This window comes from Vulpes lagopus, chromosome 7 (assembly GCF_018345385.1).
Source record: "Vulpes lagopus strain Blue_001 chromosome 7, ASM1834538v1, whole genome shotgun sequence".
Taxonomy (NCBI): domain Eukaryota; kingdom Metazoa; phylum Chordata; class Mammalia; order Carnivora; family Canidae; genus Vulpes; species Vulpes lagopus.
The window spans coordinates 112,615,296-112,636,206 of NC_054830.1; the positions used below are offsets into that span (position 1 = coordinate 112,615,296).

The following is a 20,911-nucleotide window of genomic DNA, read 5'->3' on the forward strand; positions in this document are numbered from 1 at the left end:
TAAAGTCTTGCATAGCTAGTTTTAAGTACTTAACCTACTAAGTACTGTCAGGAATTTGGCAGAGGGGAGAGCTCAAGCTGATTCAGGGTAGTTATTTAACTATAAGACTGAGTTGAAAAAGGATTTTTGTTGATGTTACATAAATTCACTATTTCTTGAAATAATAGTTTCTGCTTGCTTTTTTTTTCTAACATGGATATATTTCCGGAAATTTGGAAAGCATTTTAAGAGGTTTTCATTTACTTTTCATTAATGTTAGCAGTAGGTAAAAACCTGTATGTCTGACCAAATACCTACATATTGGGAGTTTGCTATATAAAGGATACTGTGTAGCAAAAATCTTAATTAGTATTTGTTAAAACATCCAGTAGAAAATTGGTTTTATGGCTACCCTAGAGTCTTTGAATTCCTTTCTTTTACTGTCAGCAATTTAGAGAGAAAGATCAAAAATCATTTTTTTCTTCTAGACAGCAGTGCAGATTTGATAGTTTCTTTTTTCATTTCCTCACCATCGTCAACTTTTCCTTGCTAAAATGCTGAAGATCAGAAATTCTTAAAGATGTACAGAATTTTTTGCTACTGTTGTCTTTATCACAATTATTACTAGTACACAATCTGTACATCAAAGTTTTAGGAAGACAAAATTTGCATATTTTATTCTCTAATTGAATGCTTAGAAGGATTGAAAAAGATGGTTTATTTTTATGAATTATTTTCATAGTTTTGTCATACAGTGCTTTATATAAAGATGAGAGCCATAATTTTAATGTGAAAGTGAATGTTTTTTTTCCTTAATGTTAAAAAGAGCATGTCTATAACATGTTTCAACGTTTTTGAAACTCCATTGGGTATTGCTCTCATAGTTTTCAACAGATTTAAATGCTTTTGAATATTCTCAGTAAGAATATTTTAGCTATTTGAGGAAGGTGTATTTCATATTTATAAATAGCAAAAAGGTAATTGGAGTAATATTCAGTGAGTAAAATGGGTAATTATGCCAACTGAAAATAGTTTAGCATTTATATGAGCCATCTGTCTTGAATTCTTCCGTACGTACTGTATAATTGGGGCATTTCATCTAAACCCTCCATGGTTTGGTTGCTGTACCTCAAAAAACGAAGATGGTAATATTAGGTCTGCCTGTCTTATGGGGGGGTTGCTGAAGAACATGAAACATGTTATACACACTTATAGTTTAATGGGTCAATAATATCTGTAGATGCTTCCTCTCAAATGTTTCAAGATTTATACACTCCTCTCCTTTCAGTTTCCCTGTGTCATTGCCTTAGTGTTCACTGCCATTCTTTTTAGAACTGTTGTATTAGCATTAGGGTGCCTGGGTGTCTCAGTGGGTTAAGCGTCCAACTCTTAATTTCCATTCAGGTCATGATCTCAGGGTCCTGAGATAGAGAGGCACATTGGGTTCTGTGCTCAGTAGGGAGTCTACTTGGGGTTCTCCCCCTCTCCCTCTGTGCTTCCCCCTGCTTGCACTCACTCTCTCTAAAATCAATAAATAAAAACTTAAAAAAAAAAAAAAAACTTCCCACAGTGATAGAAATAATTTATATCAGTTTCCAAATTGGTGATAGTAACTAGCCCCAAGTGGCTATTGAGGACTTAAGATGTAGCTAGTATGACTGAGAATTTTAATTTAAAATTTTAATTGCAAATAATTGACATGTAAGTAACCACATGTGGCTACTAGTTACCATATTGGACAGCACAGATCTGAACTTTGTCCTCCTCTTCAACTTTATGTTTTTCTCTGTTCCTATGTATTCTCTGCTTTTTAGTCAAGCTGAACAAATTTGCTGACCCTTAATGGAACCATGTTTTTATTTATTTTCAGCTTTATTGAGATAAAATTTGCATATAACACTGTAAGTTTAAGGTGTACAACATGATTTGATATACAAACTATATTGCAAGGTGATTACTGTGTGTGTGTGTGTGTGTGTTGAGGGGTGAGAAACCTGTTTGCTTATACATCTCTTACATCTACTGTTCCTGTTACTTAGAATGATCTTTTATTCTTAGTCGTCTTGGCAAAATCCTAATCATCTACAAGACTCAGTTCCATGTTCTTGCATGGGAGAACTCCATGATTTTGTCCTGAGAAGGGGTAAGGTACACATCTCTGCATTCTCACAGTATTCCGTATATATGCTTGTGACCATGCATTAGACTGCATTCTAATGGTTTCTTCAGATGTTCACTTCTCCCATCAGGATATAACCTGCCTTGAAAATGGGAACCATCATCATTTTACCTTCCAAGCTTATTGCCTATCAAGGAAAGTAAGAGTGTCTTTTTTTCTATCAGATTGTTTAGGTTCCTGTGTTACTTTGGGCACATTGTGTAACCTTCCTACTTCTCTTTTGATAATTAACTTATAAATTTGTCAAAGGATTAAATGAGAGATTTTATATAGAAGGTTCTGCCTAGTGTTTGGGGCTGTGAAAACCATTCATTATGTCAGCAGCTTCTATTCCTATTGTAAAAACTCGGTCTTTATTGTTGCATATAAAATAGCTTTCCTATTTATATGTTTCATACATTAATGTAAAATGTGTTTACCAAAATGTTTAAGTATATTAATACATTGAAAAACAAGCTAAAGAATTACAACAAGGGGAAAAAGAAAATCAATCTGGCTTGAAGTTAGGACAACCAGCGTTCAGCCTACTAATGCTCCTACCCCCACCCAGTTTTTTTTTTTTTGTAGTGTTTATTCATAGTAGCTCACTTCAAACAAGGCATTTTCATCATCCAACCTTAAAAGATAAAGTGGTTATTAAATGCATATGAAAGTAATTGAAGTTGCTTTACTGTACACGACAAGTGGCTAGAATCCAGTTAAATGATGACAGGGCTGTCTAGCCAAAACTGATGACTGGTTTTGGAATTACTGATTTGGAGGTCTTTTTTCTGTTAGTAGCTAGCAAGGCCAGTAGGTTAGTCCATATGTCTTAAGACGTGGATCACAAAGTAGTCCCCAGGATAGAGGAAGAAAATAGAGTTTATATTTATATGTAGTATTATCTTATCCTTTTGAATTTCTGGGAATGAGGTGCATGGGGGGCTCAGGCTCAGGTGGTTGGGTGTCTGCCTTTGTTTCAGGTCATGATCTTGTGGTTCTAGGAATGAGCCCCCACATCGGGTTCCCTGCTCTGCAGGGAGCCTTCTCCTCCCTCTCTCCTATGCCCATGCCCTCTTTTACTCTCTTCCTCTTTTTTTTTTCTTTTAAAGATTTTATTTATTTGTTCATGAGAGATAGAGAGAGAGAGAGTCAGAGACACACAAGCCAAGGGAGAATCAGTCTCCCTGCAAGGAACATGATGTGGGACTCGATCCCGGATCTCAAGGTCATGCCCTGGGGCAAAGTCAGACGTTCAACCACTGAGCCACCGAGGCATCCCAGCTGTCTTCCTTTTAAATAAATAAATAAAATCTTTAAAAAATAAAAAATTAAATTTCTGGGGATTTGTGTGTATTTCATAATGAGCACAAAATATTTTTGCTAGGAATACATGTTAGTTTATAAATAATATGTTAGAAATGTATCTCAAAATTTTTTTATTTTAAAAAGTTTCAAGATCAGGTTGTTTTTAAATTTCTTCTTCATTTGGCACCAGTTAGTCCTTTTAGCTTTCTGGCCTCATTATTTGCTGAATATCCCTTCATTTTTTCTCTCCCCCTGGGAGGTTCTTAGAGACTTCTTTACCTAAGGTAATTCTGTCCTTTAACAAATCATTTTGAATTTTAATATTTGCTCCTTTTATTCAGAATGGTCTACTATGTCCTCCTGACAAGTCCTGCTCAGTTCCCAAGACATCATTTATTGATCTCTTTGGAGAGAAGTCTTTCTTAACATTTTCTATTCATAGAGTGCACTTCTCATTGGACCCATAGGGTGTTATATTTACATGCAGTGTGCTCATATAATTCTTTCTGTTCCAAAGATAACAGAAAACAAAATGAATAACTTTAAGAATTTCTCAGATGTCTGTTTTTTACATAAAGCTGATTGCTGTGTTTTAAATAGTCTATAGTGGTAAACGTTTTTCAAATGTAATGATTCAAATTTTTAATGTTGATATATTTATGTGAAGTTAAACAGTAAAATTAAGGCAGGACGAATAGGGATGAAGTATCTTGGTTTCACTGAATTCAAGCATCAAGTATGACTTTATTTAACTTGAAATCGATCTCCAAAATATCAGAAAACATTTTCACTCACTTTTTTGGAAACCTTATTGACCCAAATATAAACAAGGACATTCTTTAAAGGTTTGAAAACTCTTGTTGGTGTTTGGGTACTTCATTTATGAAATTAGAGTCTTTTTTATTCATTGTCCATTTCTTCTGTATTTTTGAATAATGAACAGTGTATGTATGTAGTGTGTGTTAACTTCCTCTTGATCCTATATTCCAGAGTAGACCACAGAATAATTTTTTCTCTCTTGCTCCCTATATTGCTTAGGGTGCTTTTATATTCTTAGGCACAGCATAAGCTACTGGCCTTGTTTTTCTCTTTGTCCATCATAGCACTTTCATATGAATGGAGCCATTGGACTCTTCCCAAAAAGACACCTAGAAAGAGGATTTCATGGCAACCTCATTCTTCGTGGTTTTAAATTTTGAGGGCTTCCTTTTGCTCACCTTTCTTTACATATATTTTTTTTTCTACCCAGTCCATTGTTCTAGGGAAATATAGCAGGTGGTAGGCATGGTATGATACTCTAGAAGCTACTGTATGATTTTAGACATACAAATTATAATGGAGCAGCTCTTGCTCATTTGCTCCCTCTCTGATTGCACCTTACATTCCCTGCTTTTCTGCAGTGCTCATTGTTTTGTTTGGATTCAGAGCATATTTAGCAAGATTAAGACGTAATTGTCAGTACAACTGATTATTAGGACCAGATCAGATCATTTAACCGCCTTTTTGTTGGTGCACTGAATAGTGGGTATATTCTTCTACTTCGCCATGCATGTGACATCTTAAGTTTTTTAGCAGAATGTGTTTGGCTTTGTAGAGTCTGTTCATGTCTTTTTTTTTTTCTTTTTTAATATTTTGTTTATTTATGAGAGACACACAGAGAGAGGCAGAGACATAGGCAGAGAGAAGCAGGCTCCATGCAGGGAGACCTTTGTGAGACTCAACCCTGGGACTCCAGGATCCCACCCTGAGCCGAAGGCAGGTGCTCAACCACTGAGCCACCCAGGCATCCCTGTGTGTATTTTATATATATATATATATATTTTTTTTTAAGATTTTGTTTATTTATTCATGAGAGAGAGACACAGAGAGAGGCTGAGACATAGGCAGAGGAGAAGCAGGCTCCCTGCGGGGAGCCCAATGTGGGACTCCATCCCAGGATCAAGCCCTGAGCTGAAGGTAGACACTCAACTGCTAAGCCATTCAGGTGCCCCTGTGCATGTCTTACTGATCAAGCCATTCCTGTGGTAAGAACTAGGATCCTGACCCCTGACAAGTTCATTAGAAATTATAGGACTTTGGTCTAAACATGTGATTGCTGAAATTTCCTCTTTAGTCTGTTCATGCTGCTGTAACAAAATACTACAGACTGAGTGGTTCATAAATAACACATATTTATTTCTTAAAATTCTAGAGGCTGGAATTTTAAGACAAGAGTTCAGACATGTTTGGGTTCTGCTGAAGGCTCTCTGAGCTTACAGACTGCTGACCACTCATTGTCGGCTCACGTTATGGAAATGGCTGTGGAGTTTTGGGAGGCCTCTTTTATAAGTGTACTTGTATACTAGAGCCATACTACCTTATACTAGAGCTCTGGACAGTGTATTCTGTGATGCTCTGAATCTTAATTACAGAAGAGGACTTTTCTCTCTTCATTCATGAGTATCTAACCTTTCCCAGGAAATTTCTGCGTCCCATTTGCCTTCTAGGAAATAATAAATAATTCTTGATAGGAAGTTCTTGTACCTACTTACAGGATCCTGAGTCCACAAAAAGAGAAAAAGCAAAGGGGTGATAATATATAATCAAGCTAAGGTCAAATGCTTGCCTGGAGCAGATTTTTTTTTTAATTGTGAAAAAAAATGCTCATCGTAGAAATGTAAAACCAAAGGAGAACATTACGAAATTTGCTGTCATCCTCAATCCAGAGGTAGCTGTTGTTGCTAGCGACTTTTAAAAGTATCTTGATTAATTCACATCTTCTAATTTAGATAATGTTGAATATTTATATATACTATATTTCTACTTCTCAGGCAACTAAATTTTTCACCAAACATTATTTTTTTAGTAATATTTTACTGTTTTTTAGTAAAATTTAGCAATATTTTACTTTTACTAATATTATTTAACAGCAATATTACATTATTTGAGTGTAACAATATTCTCATGTAGCTTCTGCTTTTTTTCCAGTTGGAGACAACTCATGAATAAATGGACTCTAGGATTTATTTGTGAAAGTTAAATTCCTAGATTAAGGATATAAAAATTATTTTTAAGGCTCTGCATTAGTATTGCAACTTAGTCATTTTAAGGACGTCTGGGTAGCTCAGGTGTTTAGCGCCTCCCTTCAACCCAGAGCGTGATCCTGGAGTCCCAGGATCAAGTCCCACTTCAGGCTCCCTGCATGGAGCCTACTTCTCCCTCTGGCTAGGTCTCTGCCTCTCTCTCTCTCTCTGTCTCTCATTAATAAATAAATAAAATCATAAAAAAAAGAAATTGTCTTTATCATTCACTTTTTATGAACTTCAATAGTGTTGGGAGCTCAAGGAGGGCAGGGCATGCTGTTTTATTGGCCTGGGGTACCTCTTCCTCTCTTAAAGGTGACACTAATTCTTATGGACCTGCCCAGGGAACCAGAATTGGAAACATTTTTTAACATACTTGAAGCACTTTATACAATAGTTGCTAAAGAAAGCTCTTTTGAAGATTTTTTTGAAGCATCTCTGTTATTAATGTATACCAGTGGTCCAAGGTAATGATTTTTAAGAGCATTCCAATTGGAAGAGATAATAAGTACTGAGACATAGCAAACAGATAAATGCTGATTGTTCTTGCCATTTTGTTTGATTTGTTACCTGTTCAGAAAACTGTGCTGATTCAGCATTTGGCTTTTATTGTACTAGAAAATGTAGTATTTAAAATTAGAGAAGTGATTTCAAGTTGATCTCAGATATATTCTGGGAATCTATAGATGGAGACGGTATTCTCAGTAGTTTCATTTTTTAAATAAGATTTGTTTTTCCAGTTATGTTTATATAGTGCTCTATTGTAATTATTGGGTAGACCTCATATTTTGAAGAAAATAATACTATTTTAAAACTTCACATTAGGTTTGCATATGGTAGGTAGCACACTTGACTGATTACATGTAGAGTGTATTCTTTATTTACCTATATGTGTATGTGAGTGAATGAGTGAAAAATACTTTCTGTGACTGCATAGTGTAGGGGAAAGTGGAAGCATGGTGTGCCTTTTTATTGTTCCTTCGGTTTCACTGCTTCTAATTATAGAAGCTTACATCACCTAAGTTGATGATGAAGGCTTCCCTCTCCTTTGCTTTTTCTTCCTCAATCACTCCCTAAGGAAGGGTCATATTTCATAGTGCTTATGTGTCCTGCTGGTAGCTGTAGCAGGATTTTCATCACCATGGTGCTGACCATTTAGTGGACATGTATGATAGTGTGCTGAAGCACACTCTTTCTTATAGAAGAACAGGAGGAGAATGTTGATACTCTGGCTTCCCTTTTTTCAGAAAGGCTGAGCAATAGATAGAATGCAGTTTAAAAGCAAGAATTCCTGAGGGGCACCAGTAATTAGAATTAACCGTGTCTGATAACTTAATGAAGATTCATTTCAAATGTTCGAGTTAAGCAAGGGGTGATGAAGAGATGGGAAAGCTTGCTATGATCCTTTCAAAGGGCTTGTATGTTACCTCTCTGACATTTCAGTAAAGGGTCATTCATTCTCCAAGAGGATTAAAGTGTTTTTACTGTATATATCAGCACATTTAGCATTTTGTATTTTAAAGACTAGATACTTAAAACTAAAATGCAGAAATGAGTGGCCTGTTTATTTTGTTTCGTGAAACTACATAATAAACTACATAATTTTTCTTTTGTTCTTCACCTGCTTTTGAGTTTGGTTTCTCTAAGTTGTGATTATAGTATTTAATTGTGTAGATGGGGAATAAACAGTAACACTCTGCCTGAGATTACTATAAATATGGTTTTTATTGTTGGTTGGTTGTTTTTATAATGTCTAGAATGTATATCCTCTGATAAATTACCTTTTCCTGAATGACCTTTATTTCCCTCCTTTTCAGTGTTTTTGGCTTATTAAGTAAAAACTCTATTTATAGTTTAATAACTATCAAACCTCATTTATGGCTTTCTGTGCATTATCTCAGATGTTTTGGGTTTTATTTTTGTTGAGAGATTGTTAGTTAACATAAATTTTAATTATTAACTACACAGCATTACCTTTTTATAAAAAATATTTTGTAATGGTTTGAAGCTTTGCAGAGCCAACATATGTGGGTTGCTTTATTTTATGAAGCCAAAGATTTCATCTTATGTGGCCTAGCATCATGGTGTTTCATATGCAGGGGAAATGTACTCTTAAATGGCTATCCTGTGGTGATGGTTCCTAGATAATGTGTAGATCAGGGCACTCTCCCTTGCTGTGATTACTTCATTTGAATTGGTAAGTTAATGGAATGAGATCACAGTAAAATTCTAAAAATGATAGAAGTGAAAAAGTGCTTATTCACCTAATCATATTTTTAGTTATTCGACAAATTACTATTCTCTTCAAAATATGTTAATTCTTTCATTAATTAGAAGCCTATGTCATTTTTTTTTTTTTTTTGAAGAAATCATGTGGTCCAGCATATCCTCAGAATGCTGGTGGATTCATAGGCTGAATGTAGGATTTGACCCGTGTTTCTTTCATGGTATTGTTGACACAGGGTTATTCTGCATGCAATGTTCACCATACAGTTCCCCAGAATGACAGATACTATGAGATGATTGGTAGAACAAGGAAAAGGATGATGTCATCTTCACTTACAGTGCACACTAAAAGAAAAGAGAGTTGTTCTTTTACTGAGTTCGTATTTACTACAGTAGTTTCCAACATATGGCATTTAGTGTATTGAATTTCACACACAGGGCAGCAGTTTCTTAAAGCAGCTTAGAGATGGCTCTCCCTTGCTCAGCTTGAGGCCCTCCTTTGTGTGCAGTCAGCATGATTTATTATAAAATGGTAGGGAAATGACCATTATGATTTTGTTTTTGATTTGGTTGTAGTTTATCCTGTTGGTACCATACGTGGATGTAATTATTATCTGCCATTGAAACTGAAATACTCTTGAGTCATGTTACTAATGTATAAAAGACTTGTCTTAAAAATTATCTTTAAGAATTGTTTGGCTTCATTTACCTAGAATATCTGCTACCATTTTTATATTTTAAAAAAATGAATGATTGCAATTAGACTTTAATTTGTTCTTGAATGCTTACCATCGTGTTGAAACTCCAACCCACTGTAGTTTATTTAAAATAATTAAATTGAAAAAAATACATTGGTGCCTGAAAATCAACCTATATATGTTTTCCATGATTTATGTTTGGAAAGCTAGTCATGCTTATTTTTATTTTTGAGACTTAATTTTACATTTAAATGAAAATTTTTTTGCGTGAATTCTTTTGAAGTTTTTGCCAAAAATATAATTCTTAGATCTTATGGAAACCTAAGTTCATAAATGATCATGTATTTTGAAAACATGACTTGTTTTTGTCCAGAATAATATTTAGCTTTACTAAACTTAACTGTAGTTTTATTAGTAAAGTATGTTGCCATAATTCAGATTGTCAGCATACTGTTTTTCAGAAAGTGAGTCATACTTTGCCCAGAGGTGTATTGAAGAACTCTTCTTTTTTTTTTTTTTTTTTTTTTTTGGCTGGGGCTAATGACAAGATGTTTCTTTGACAGTGGAATTTTTTATAATAACACCCATCTTTCAGGTAATAATTTCCCCTCCGAAGTTGCATATCTCTTGTCCTCAAAATAATGTTAAGTGAATAAAGCAAAATAGTTATGTTACTCTGCTTTGTTCTCTGATTGTAACTCTCATAATTTTGCTGTCTGGAGACATACTAAGCATTTTATCATTAGAAGCTATGTATTTTTTGGCCATTGGGAGGCACCGTTACAACCTTAAGTGCAAACTCTTGATGGGAGTATCTGCAATAGATTCCTTGTGGCAGATGTGAGAAGAATAAGGGTCAATACTAGAAGACTTGTGTTTCTAGATTGAACTGGGTGTGGCAAAATTTAATTTTTCTCTGGAATTTTTATAGAAAAATGATTGCGTTTTAGAACCAAGCCCAATTTTTAAATCAAGTGTAATAATTTTCATTTCTAATTCCTTTTAAGTTTTACTGGCATCCTGTGTCTTTCTAGGAATTGAGCGTCAGAGTGCAGGAAAATACCATGTTGCATAGGTTATTCTTCCTCAGAGGAGTTGGTACAGGCTGCATGCAGGTCGGCTATTATGCCTGGTGATGTTTTTCAGCTTTCCTTTACAAAATGAAATTCTATTGTTTCCAATTAAATATACTATTTACATAAAAATCTTAGTAGCAGTTTTGATATTTTTAATGTTAATTTAAAGTATCCTGAAGGTTGTACCTGTTCAGAACAGTTATTTGATAAATAGGAAGTTTTGCAAGCAGAAACCCCTGAATTAGTAGTGTTACAAACACATATATGATGTCTGAGAAGAAGGCTGCCTTATGTATTTGTAATGCAAGTGTCTTACCAGAGCTAATTATTTTCCCTTGGGAGGACAATACTGTGTTAAATTTGAATAATAATAGGAAATATAGCTTCCCAAATAAAGCTCAGTATTATTAGTGCACAGAATAAAAAATCAAGATGGATTTTTAAAAACTGAAATAGAGAGGTGCTCTAAGCCATTTTTTTTCTTAAAGAATTTAGCTTGCTGACATGTCTCATGGAAGGGAGTATGTGTATGTGCATGTGTGTGCGTGCGTGCGTGTGTGTGTGTGTGTGTGTGTTTTCAGTAAATTGCTTTTTGGGCTACATCTGCAGATACAGTAGCCAATTGATCTAATGCAGTTTCTGAAGGCTTTCTATACAGGTGATGTCATCCTTTTAGCTCTATTCTCCTCCCACTCTCTTTCCTTCTTATTAGATATTTCATCTTACTGCAGAGCATGGAATCAATAGGAGCCTCTCCTTAGGGAGCTGCTGTGAAACTGGCAAGGACAGTAGGAATTAAGACACTAACATATAGTCTTGTTTTATAGAAGATGTAGTGTTTTTGTATCACCATCTATAAATTTTCAACCAGAAAAGCCAGACTTAGATCAACATTACTGTCTTACTGATGCATTGAACAGGAAGCATTACTGCAGAGCTGTAAATAGTGCATGTGGAAAGAGAAAATTTTAATTTTGGAGATTTTCAGGCATTTCTCCAGGACAGACCTGTTAGAGCATATATATCTTCCAACTACCATTTGCTTGTTCATCGGTTCATTTTTTTTTTTTTTAACCTTTGGTGATTAAGAAGATAAAGAAGAAACTTTCATTTTAAGGATACAGTGTTCTGGTTTGCTTCTGATGCAGAAGAATTACTGCAGTGCTTGTTCTACAGAATGAAATAAGTTGAAGAAGAGACAAAGCTGCATTACAGAGAGGAAAGGTTTCTCAGAATCCAGGAACACAGATTTGTGCATGTTGCCTTATTTACTTTGACTGATACTGTATTAACTGTTATGTTACCACTGTGCATGTCTGTGCCAGGTGCCTGAGGAAGCATGTATATGTCTGTATATACTGAGCCAGAAATGTAAACATCTTGATTTACTGTGATTTGCCTGTTAAAAGTGAATGTTGTGATGAAAACTGTTGCAGTTATTTAGAACAATACTCTGAGCTACTGAAAGCTCCTGATTTCAGTTTGAAAGGGATTTGGAGAAGCTGCCTTTATATAACACTGCAAATGGCGTATGATTTGTAAAAAAGAAACTTAACAGAATTTTGTCAACATACTCATCCGTGTGGCTCTGGTTTGAAAAGGAAACTACCCTTTCCAGCCCAGGAAATGGCTTTTCTTGTTCGGTGTTATGCCAATTGTCTTCAGCCATGGGCCTCCAAAGTAAGTAATGTTTATTATTTCCTTGGAGATGGGTATAGTTATTAAATTTAAATTCTACTACTTTGAATTGTAAATTAGATTTATTGCGCTGTTATATTTTCTAAACTTTAAAAATAAGAATTCAAAAGCAATCTAAAAAGATCAATCTCATGGCCATTTTGTTTTTCAATTTAAGGGAATCTGTAAAATATCCTAATGTACCTCTAAGAGGATTTGAAAAAATACCTTCTTAATAATCTATAGACTTAAAATGTAATGCATCTGAGGTGGACTGTCTTCAGATTGAATCATTTGGTTATGGCTATTTCTGTACTTGTCTCTGAGTATGCTCTTTAACTTGACTGTATTATAATGCCTCCTTATCTTAAATGGTTGATGTATTGAGCAGTGTTAGTTTGATCTCTAGTTTATACTATACAAGTTTTTATTATACAAAAATTTTAGGAAGACAGGGTAATAACTCCATCAGTGAAGTAATATGAAGAAAATACTATGAAAAGTATATGAAAAAAATTTTATAACATTCTTAAGCTTTTTAAAAATAGTAGTAAGTGAATCATTAGCTTGAGACTTTTTAAGGTAGCATCTGTTACATTTGTCATTTTTTTAAAGCAAACTAATCACAGAAAAGCAAAATGCTACATAACAGGACATGCTAGGTTTTAGGAAAATAGACAATATAATTTAATAAATTGTATTTATAGTGGCTGTTTATATAAATATGAAATTTGATGCCACTCAAGTTATGTTTCCTGTTAACGTAAATTTCAAGACAAAAATAGGAAAGTATGAATTTTTAGTTTTTTGTAAAGCTGTTTTCGTAAACACTTTAATTGTAACATAGACTGTGTTAAGATTTCTTTATGGTTCTGTTGAATAGAGACAGGCACAATAGAGGCATTTCCTAGGATGGAATCATGTCTTTGTTTAAAGGTAGTCCGTCCTACTGATGGTGACTAAGGGAGAAATACTGTGGTAGTGTCGTAGTGTACTGTTTTATCTGAAAGATAGCTCACTGTATATCTTCCTAAACACAGCTTCTGGAAAGACATTTAAATTCACTATTCATTTAGCAACAACTGATTGACATGGAAAGAGATAGAAAGAAGCATAGGTATATGCTTCATTTGTACTATCCAACAAGGCATGGGTAGCCTCCATAGTACAAATGCCACCTGTGGGGCCCATGCTTTGCTGATGCTTGATAGTGACACTACTAAGATTTAAAACCTGTAGAAAGGAAATGGATGAGACCAAGTGAAAAAGCTTCAAAGAAAATAAAGAATGAGATACAGAGGTTGTTTAGAATACCAATCAAAAACAGCCTTTGGTGGTATTAGTAACCAGCTTTTGATTTAAGATTTAACAAGTATAGAAGAGCCAAGGGGGATTTAAAAAATCAGATTCTAAGGTTTGATCAAATGCCAGCAAATACTATCTGAGCAGAATTCTGTGACTGGTGCTTGAATATGTAAATTAAGTATTTGTAAAAGAGTATGTGTGGCTCCTTTTCCCTCCTCCCCCATCTCTCGTGTTACTACTGATGGAATTTTAACTCTGGATTATGATTATAAACACATTACACCTGTGATTAATTTTTCAAACTTGGTACTTTTGGTTTTCCAGTACATCTTACTGATTTTATTTATTCATGTATTTGCCCACGGTACTACGTGGATTCATTACTTCTGAATTTATTTTCTTGATGGATTAAGTAGTTCTAAGAGCAAGAGGAGGATGGAAGAGGAGGAGATGCACTTTAAGTGCTTGTATGTTCAAAACTGCTTTACTCGATATTTACTTTTAAAAATAATTGTTTAGTTGTATATAAAATAATAAATCTAAGATCTTGTCCTTTTAGCACTCTGAAAAAGTTAATGCACTGTCTCTGGCATCCAGTGTTGGTGTTGAGAAGTCTGGGCTCCTTATAATTCCTGATTCCTTTGTTAAGTAGTCTGTTTTTCTTCTTTTCAGTGATTAATTGTGTTTTGTTTTGTTTGGGTTTTACTTTTTATTCTTGATGTCTTGAAGTTTTCCTATGGATTATCTAATTTTTTTGTTTTGTTTTGTTTTTGCTACTTGAAAGTTTCTCTCCAGCTAAAGATTCCAATTGATCTTCAGTTATGGGAAATTTATTTTTTGAAAACCTCAACTCTTTTCTTACTATTCCAGATGTGGACAGATATGGACAGATCCATATCTGTCCACATTATCTCTAAACATTTCTTTATTTTTACTCCATAAATTTCCAGTTTGATCATCTAGCTCACTGACTGATTCTCCCTTTGTGACCAGTTGCCATAAATGTAATCACTGTATTAATCATTTTTGAAATCTCAAGTGATGCTTTTTCACAGCCACTCTTGTTTAATAACTTGCTCTCATTTCATAGATGCCATTCGTTTCCCTCATTGCTTAGCTCTTTCTTCACATTTCAAATCTTAGTTGAATGTGTTGGAATTTTTTTAAAGAGATTGATACTCCTGGAGTGATTGAGAGCTCACCTTCCTCATCTGTTCAAGTTGCTTACCCAAAGTGACTGTTTACTGGATGGGAGAGGTATCAACACTATGCCTTCTTTTAGGTGCTCCTATGGTTACTGGTCAAAGAAGTGTGTTCATTTTCATTTTTACACACAGCTAAATCTATGGGTCGTTTTTTGGCCCTTATTACACTACCTGTCTGTGGCATTTGACACAGCTGATCGCTCCCTTCCAGATACACTTTATTCACACTAAAAGTCAAAGTCTTAGCCGTGACTCACTAGACAGTATGTGACTCTCTTCCCATTACCTTCTTATACACTCCTCCCCATTAAGTGCAGCAAATCTAGTTTCCTTGCTTGTCCTCAAAGTTGACAACACTCTTTAAACTGATTTCATCTTTTCTCAACAAGTGTATCTACGCTTTTAAAAAACTTAATGTTAAGTGCAAATATTGATTGAAAGCCACTCTTTGGATTTAAAAATGTGATGATGAGGAGATACATGTGTCATTGACCCTTTAACCCTCATCTTCTAGTAAAAGTAATGAATTAGGAATGCATGCTTAGGGCAGCCCCGGTGGCGCAGCGGGTTTAGTGCCGCCTGCAGCCTGGGGTGTGATCCTGGAGACCTGGGATTGAGTCCCACGTCGGACTCCCTGCATGGAGCCTGCTTCTCTCTCTGCCTGTGTCTCTGCCTCTCTTTCGCTCTCTCTGAATAAATAAATAAATAAATCTTTAAAAAAAAAAAAAAAGGAATGCATGCTTATGCCGTAGTTCCACTTGCCTGACACAGAGTGCAGGTGTCATATACCCAAAGCTACTGTGGTTAGATACAGCTATTTCCTTTAGGACTTTGGAGACATTTTAAATTGTCTTCATAAAACAGGCTCCAAACTACGTTTTTTGGGCCTTGATATCTATTTTTAGTTCTCTTTCATTGTCAAGTGACACATGTCACCCTGTCTAGCCCCAGAAGCTCCTTTATACATCTGCTTTTAATTTCATAAGACCTCTGTCTTTGATTAGTGTTTCCTGTCTCCCATATGTATGATTGTCTTCCATTTCATCTTCTACGATGCTAGAATAAGCTTTTTATTTTATTTTTTTGTTGTTGTTGTTTTTAGAATAAGCTTATTAAAAAGCAGATCTCGGGGATCCCTGGGTGGCTCAGCGGTTTAGTGCCTGCCTTTGGCCCAGGGTGTGATCCTGGAGCCCTGGGATCGAGTCCCACGTCGGGCTCCCGGCATGGAGCCTGCTTCTCCCTCTGCCTGTGTCTCTGCCCCTCTCTCTCTTTCTATGTCTATCATGAATAAATAAATAAAATCTTTAAAAAAAAAATAAAAATAAAAATAAAAAGCAGATCTCTTCCAGTCATTCATTTTCTTGCTTCAGGCCCTGTAAGTAGCTTTTTTTCTAATACAGGAAACCTAAAGCACCCAAAATACTACTTTTGGCCCTTTATTTCCTGTATCCCCTGTATACATCCCTACCTAAGCTTCACTGATTGGCCTGTTTCTTGATTGCATCTTACTCATTCAAGTTTATACACACACAATGAAATTTATTTATTTTTTTTTAATTTTTATTTATTTATGATAGTCACACACAGAGAGAGAGAGAGGCAGAGACACAGGCAGAGGGAGAAGCAGGCTCCATGCACCGGGAGCCCGACGTGGGATTCGATCCCGGTCTCCAGGATCGCGCCCTGGGCCAAAGGCAGGCGCCAAACCGCTGCGCCACCCAGGGATCCCGCACACAATGAAATTTAAAGAGCATGAATGCCACATTCAAAGGAGTAAGAACACAGAAGTACTTTTTTTTTTTTTTTAATTTTTTTAATTTTTTTTTTTTTTTTTTTTTTTTTTTTTGAGAAGGGAGAGTTGCGGGGAAAGGCGAGGGAGTTGGAAAGGGAGAATCTCAAGCAGGCCCCATGCCTAGCAAGGAGACCAACGTGGGGCTCCATCTCATAACCCTGAGATCATGACTTGAGCCAAAACCAAGAGTCAATGCTTAACTACTTGGGCCACCCAAGTGCTCTAAAGTACTTCACTTTCAGTTTGTTTTTCAGCTTTCCATACAGGCTCTTATGTAGGGAGTTTTTTCTCCAATTTATATCACTTTCTGCTCCGTTTCCTTCCGCTATAGGTTAAATGCTTATTCTCAGTTCCACTTTACATACTAAGTATATAAGTACTTAATATGTTCTCTTAAGGCATTCTAATAAAACTCATCTTTGAATCTTGCTTTTTTATCATAAAATGCCAGAATGTATACAGTGTGTATAGCTACCCTTAGTTGCTAAGAGCTCCAGAATTTCACCACATTCCAGTGTTAAGGTCATTTTTTAAATGAAAAGGTAAGAGAAAATTACCCTTACATACATATATATATATTTATTTGTTTTCCGTTTTGAGAATACTACAAATAACTTATTTATAGAAATAGTAGAGGAATGTTTTCTCCATACAAAAATAAAACATTTCAGCTGGATATTGCAGATCACGCTGAAACTTCTTTTGGACTACCAGCCTTGATCCTTCTCGTTCACTAGAGAGTACTACTCTTGATTGTGTGGTATATATATTCCTTCAAATCTTTTCTCCCAAACCTAGATGAGTATGTACCCAGAAAACATATAATGATGTTTTTATGCTTTTTAAAAAAGGAGTCTTATATTTATCATGAAAGTTACTTTTTTAGTCAGTATAGCTAGGTTTTCTTGTACCTTGAACTGTAGCACAGTATTCCATAACAGGCTATAATAATTTAGCCATTCTCCTTGTGACAATTATTTTTCTTTTCTTTAAATTATTACAGTTTGTTTGTAATAAATGTTCTTGTACATCCTCCTTGCACACCTGTGTGCTTTTTTAGGATAGATACCCAAAGAGGAATTTTAAATGTAAAGAATCTTAATATTTGCTCTCCAAAGTGGCTACTCCTTGAATCACTCTTAAGAGTGGCTACACCAATTCATAACTCCCATTACAATTTATGAGAATATTGTTTTTCTCCTTAGCCTTGCCCATATTATGTATTCTCAGGCTTTCTTTTTGCCAGTCTGATGAAAAGTTATTTAAATTTTTATTTCTCTGGTTCCTGGCAAGGTTTAGTAATCTCTTTCAGTGGCTTTTTTCTCCTGCTGCTGTGACTTAAGTGGTCCTGTGTTGAGACGACAGAGCCAAAAGACCAAAGCAGTATCTGAGTTTGCACATAAAGCAGTTGCCCCAGAGTGTTGCCTAGACCTGCAGAGAAATTTGAGTCAGAAAAATAAACACTTGGATGGGTTAAGTCTGTGTAAGACATACAGCAGCTCTTCTGTCATTGCTCTTCTCAAAAACCTGTAGCAGCTCTCTTATAACCTATAGGAATCAAAATCAAAATGCTTGACATTCAAGATTATTTTCTACCTCTAGCCTCTGCTTAATACATCTCTTTTCCTTTATATGTATGGAGTCTTCAACAGACTATGTACTTTCTCATAATCTCTGTCTGTATTCAAGCTCTTACCTAAGGAATCTGTCCATCCCCCAAATAGAACTTTGACATTGGGCCTCATGGACATGTGAATTCCAAATGTGAGTTCCAGCAGAGCTTGGAAGTTCAGGTATGGGAAATGGATAAAGGAACTGTGGAAAATAGGAAAATTTACCAGACCTGTGATGCGGTAAGTGACATTGCTCATGAGAAGTCATCTAGTAAGTCCCTGTTGGGGTCAGGAAGAAAAGGAAAAGAGGCAGATAAGCTGAGACAACAGGAGAGATGGTTTAAGACATAAAGGATTCCTATTGGAGGAAAACTTTCTCCTTTCTTCTGCTTTTGTTAGGAATAGAAGGAATTGTTGGATGTTAGGAACTCAGACCTTAGTGTCAGGAAACAATTTACTAGGAAAGAACAACTGATTTATAGTCAGACGGCCTGGATTTTAAAGCAATTTTCCCTGCTTCCTAGAGATGTGATTATGGGTAACCTGTGTGGCTTCTAAGGGCCTTGGCTTTCCTAATATGAAGTTTGGGTATAAGAATACCATCTACCTTGTCTGGTTATTTGATGATTAAATGAGATAATCCATGAAAAAGTCTGTAAAATGATATATTTACTAGTTTACCTATTTGGTACATGTAGTGAGCACTCAAGCATCAGCTGTAGTCACTATCATTATTTTCGTCAGATTAAGAAGTTGAGAGGATTCCTATATATTGATCTAAGTTTTCTTCGTGGGGTAGAAAGGAGATGCTGTACACTTGTACGTCTTTGTCCACTCTTCACTGTTAGACTGCGATCCTTGAAGATGGGATCCATCTGTTTTCATCTTCATGTTACCAGCAGAATTCCTGGTACAAAGCAGAGAGTACTAGAATCAGATACCTCTTGGGTTTGAATTCCAACTTGAGTGAGAGATCTATGGCCAGCAGCTTAATTTTATTGTCTCCGTTCCTCATTAGTAAAGTAGGGATAAAAATGCTTGTCTTTTAGGGTCTAGTGAGGATGAAGATTGCTTAAAAGTATTGCTACGTACCCAATTTGCAGTCTTGCTTTTCTGGCTTTGGTTCATTGTGTTACTTTGATGGATGACCTCTTTCTCCTTGGTCTTCTGTAGGAATCTTGGAATATGGATTATCTTCTACTCCTGACAGCTCAACCAAACATCTGGACTTTTAAAACTATTTTCAGTCTTTGTCTTTTCATCCGCTTGATTACTAGATGAATTCTGCCTAAACAATAGAAACTAAGTAGGAGCAAGGTCTTTGAGCTGAGATATACTCCCATCACTGTTTCTGTATTATTGTAACCACTTACAGTTAGCTCATTGATTTTTCTACCTTTTAAAAAATTTATTTGAGAGGGAGAGTGCATACACACATGAGGATAGGGGCACAGGGAGAGGGAGAGAAAGTCTCAAGCAAACTCCAAGCTGAGTGCAGAGCCTGACGCCAAGCTCGACCTCGCAGCCCCTAGATCACTACCTGAGTGAAAACCAAGAGTCAGACACTTAGCCCGCTGCATCATGCAGGCGCTCCTCTGTCTTTTTTAGTACACATAATAGAGCTATAAAATGGCCTCTAAGCATAGTGTTAGCTTATCCCACAGGTTTTGGTAGGTGGCATTTTAATTTTTATTCTGAGTATTTTCTAATTTGCAATGTGCCTTAATTGAGCTTTTCATTTTCACTATTTAGGTTTGTTTAATAATTTCCCAGTCCGTGATAATTTTTATAGGTTATCTTTTTGTTAGTTATTTCTGCCTTATTTGCTTTGTATCGTAAGATATCTATGTTTTCATTCTTTTGAAACTTTGACCACCTGCCTTATTGTCAATTTTTTTTAATGTTTTCATGTGTACCCTAAAATAATTCTGAAGTTTTTGGTTGCATTCTTCTATGTTCATGCACTTTAGGTCAGGTTTTTTATAATTGTTCCCATCTTCCCTATCTTTACATATTTTTTATTTTCTTACTCTGTCAGTGAGAAATTTGTGGTATAATTTGGCAGCATAATTGTGGATTCATATAGGTCTTTTGTTGCCGTTTTTTGCCTTCTGTATTTAGAGGATGTGTGCCTACGTACATATTTAGTGTTGAACCTTTTATTATAAAAATGTCCCCTTTTGTCTTTAATGCTTTCCCCCTCAAGATGGACTTCATCTGAAATATAACTACATAATCTTTGTTTTGGTTTGTGTTTGCATGGTATATATTTTTCTATCCTTTTTTTTAAATGTTTTCCCCTACGTAAGCTTCATAGTTATACACAGTTTTACTAGTCTTAAGTCAGATTACAGAAATGTATCCATCTATGAAGTCTGTTGCTACAGTTTCATGGACATTGCAAAGTACTTAATTAACTTCATTTACTTTTCTCCAGACTTAATTCTATTGTAATATATTTAAATTCTTATTTATGTGTCAGGACATTAACATCCCTATTTTATGTAGTCAGTATTCACACAAACTTACCCACACATTTCTTGGTTTCATTGGTTTTCCTTTTCTGCATCTGGAAGCTTCCATTTGGAATTGTTCTCCTAGTGAATTTTCTTTATTCACTGGATCTGCTGGAGAATCTGCTGGAGAACATTTGTCTTCATTTTTGTTTTTCTGAAAATGTCTTTATTTTACCCTTTTTGGGGGACTCTTCTTGATGGATTTTATTTTATTATTATTTTTTTCTTGATGGATTTTAGCACTTGGAGATACCACTCCCATTCTCTTCTGGCTTCCAAATCTCTCTTTTATTTTT

The 20,911-nt window shown here is 35.4% G+C and overlaps 1 protein-coding gene across 9 annotated transcripts in view; it reads left to right on the top strand.

Annotated features, from left to right (window-relative positions):
• The window catches only part of RAPGEF6 (Rap guanine nucleotide exchange factor 6), a 186,534-nt gene that overhangs the window by 70,360 nt on the left and 95,263 nt on the right, over positions 1-20,911 (top strand). Inside the window, exon 1 of one of the 9 annotated variants that reach the window (XM_041762086.1) lies at positions 12,054-12,187. The exons of 7 other annotated variants lie outside the window; for them this stretch is intronic. In XM_041762086.1, the coding sequence (XP_041618020.1) occupies positions 12,134-12,187 (54 nt within the window). In that variant the 5' untranslated portion in view covers positions 12,054-12,133. Of the gene's footprint in view, positions 1-12,053; positions 12,188-18,022; positions 18,340-20,911 lie in introns of those variants that run through there. One more of the 9 variants, XM_041762087.1, reaches the window with a different exon arrangement.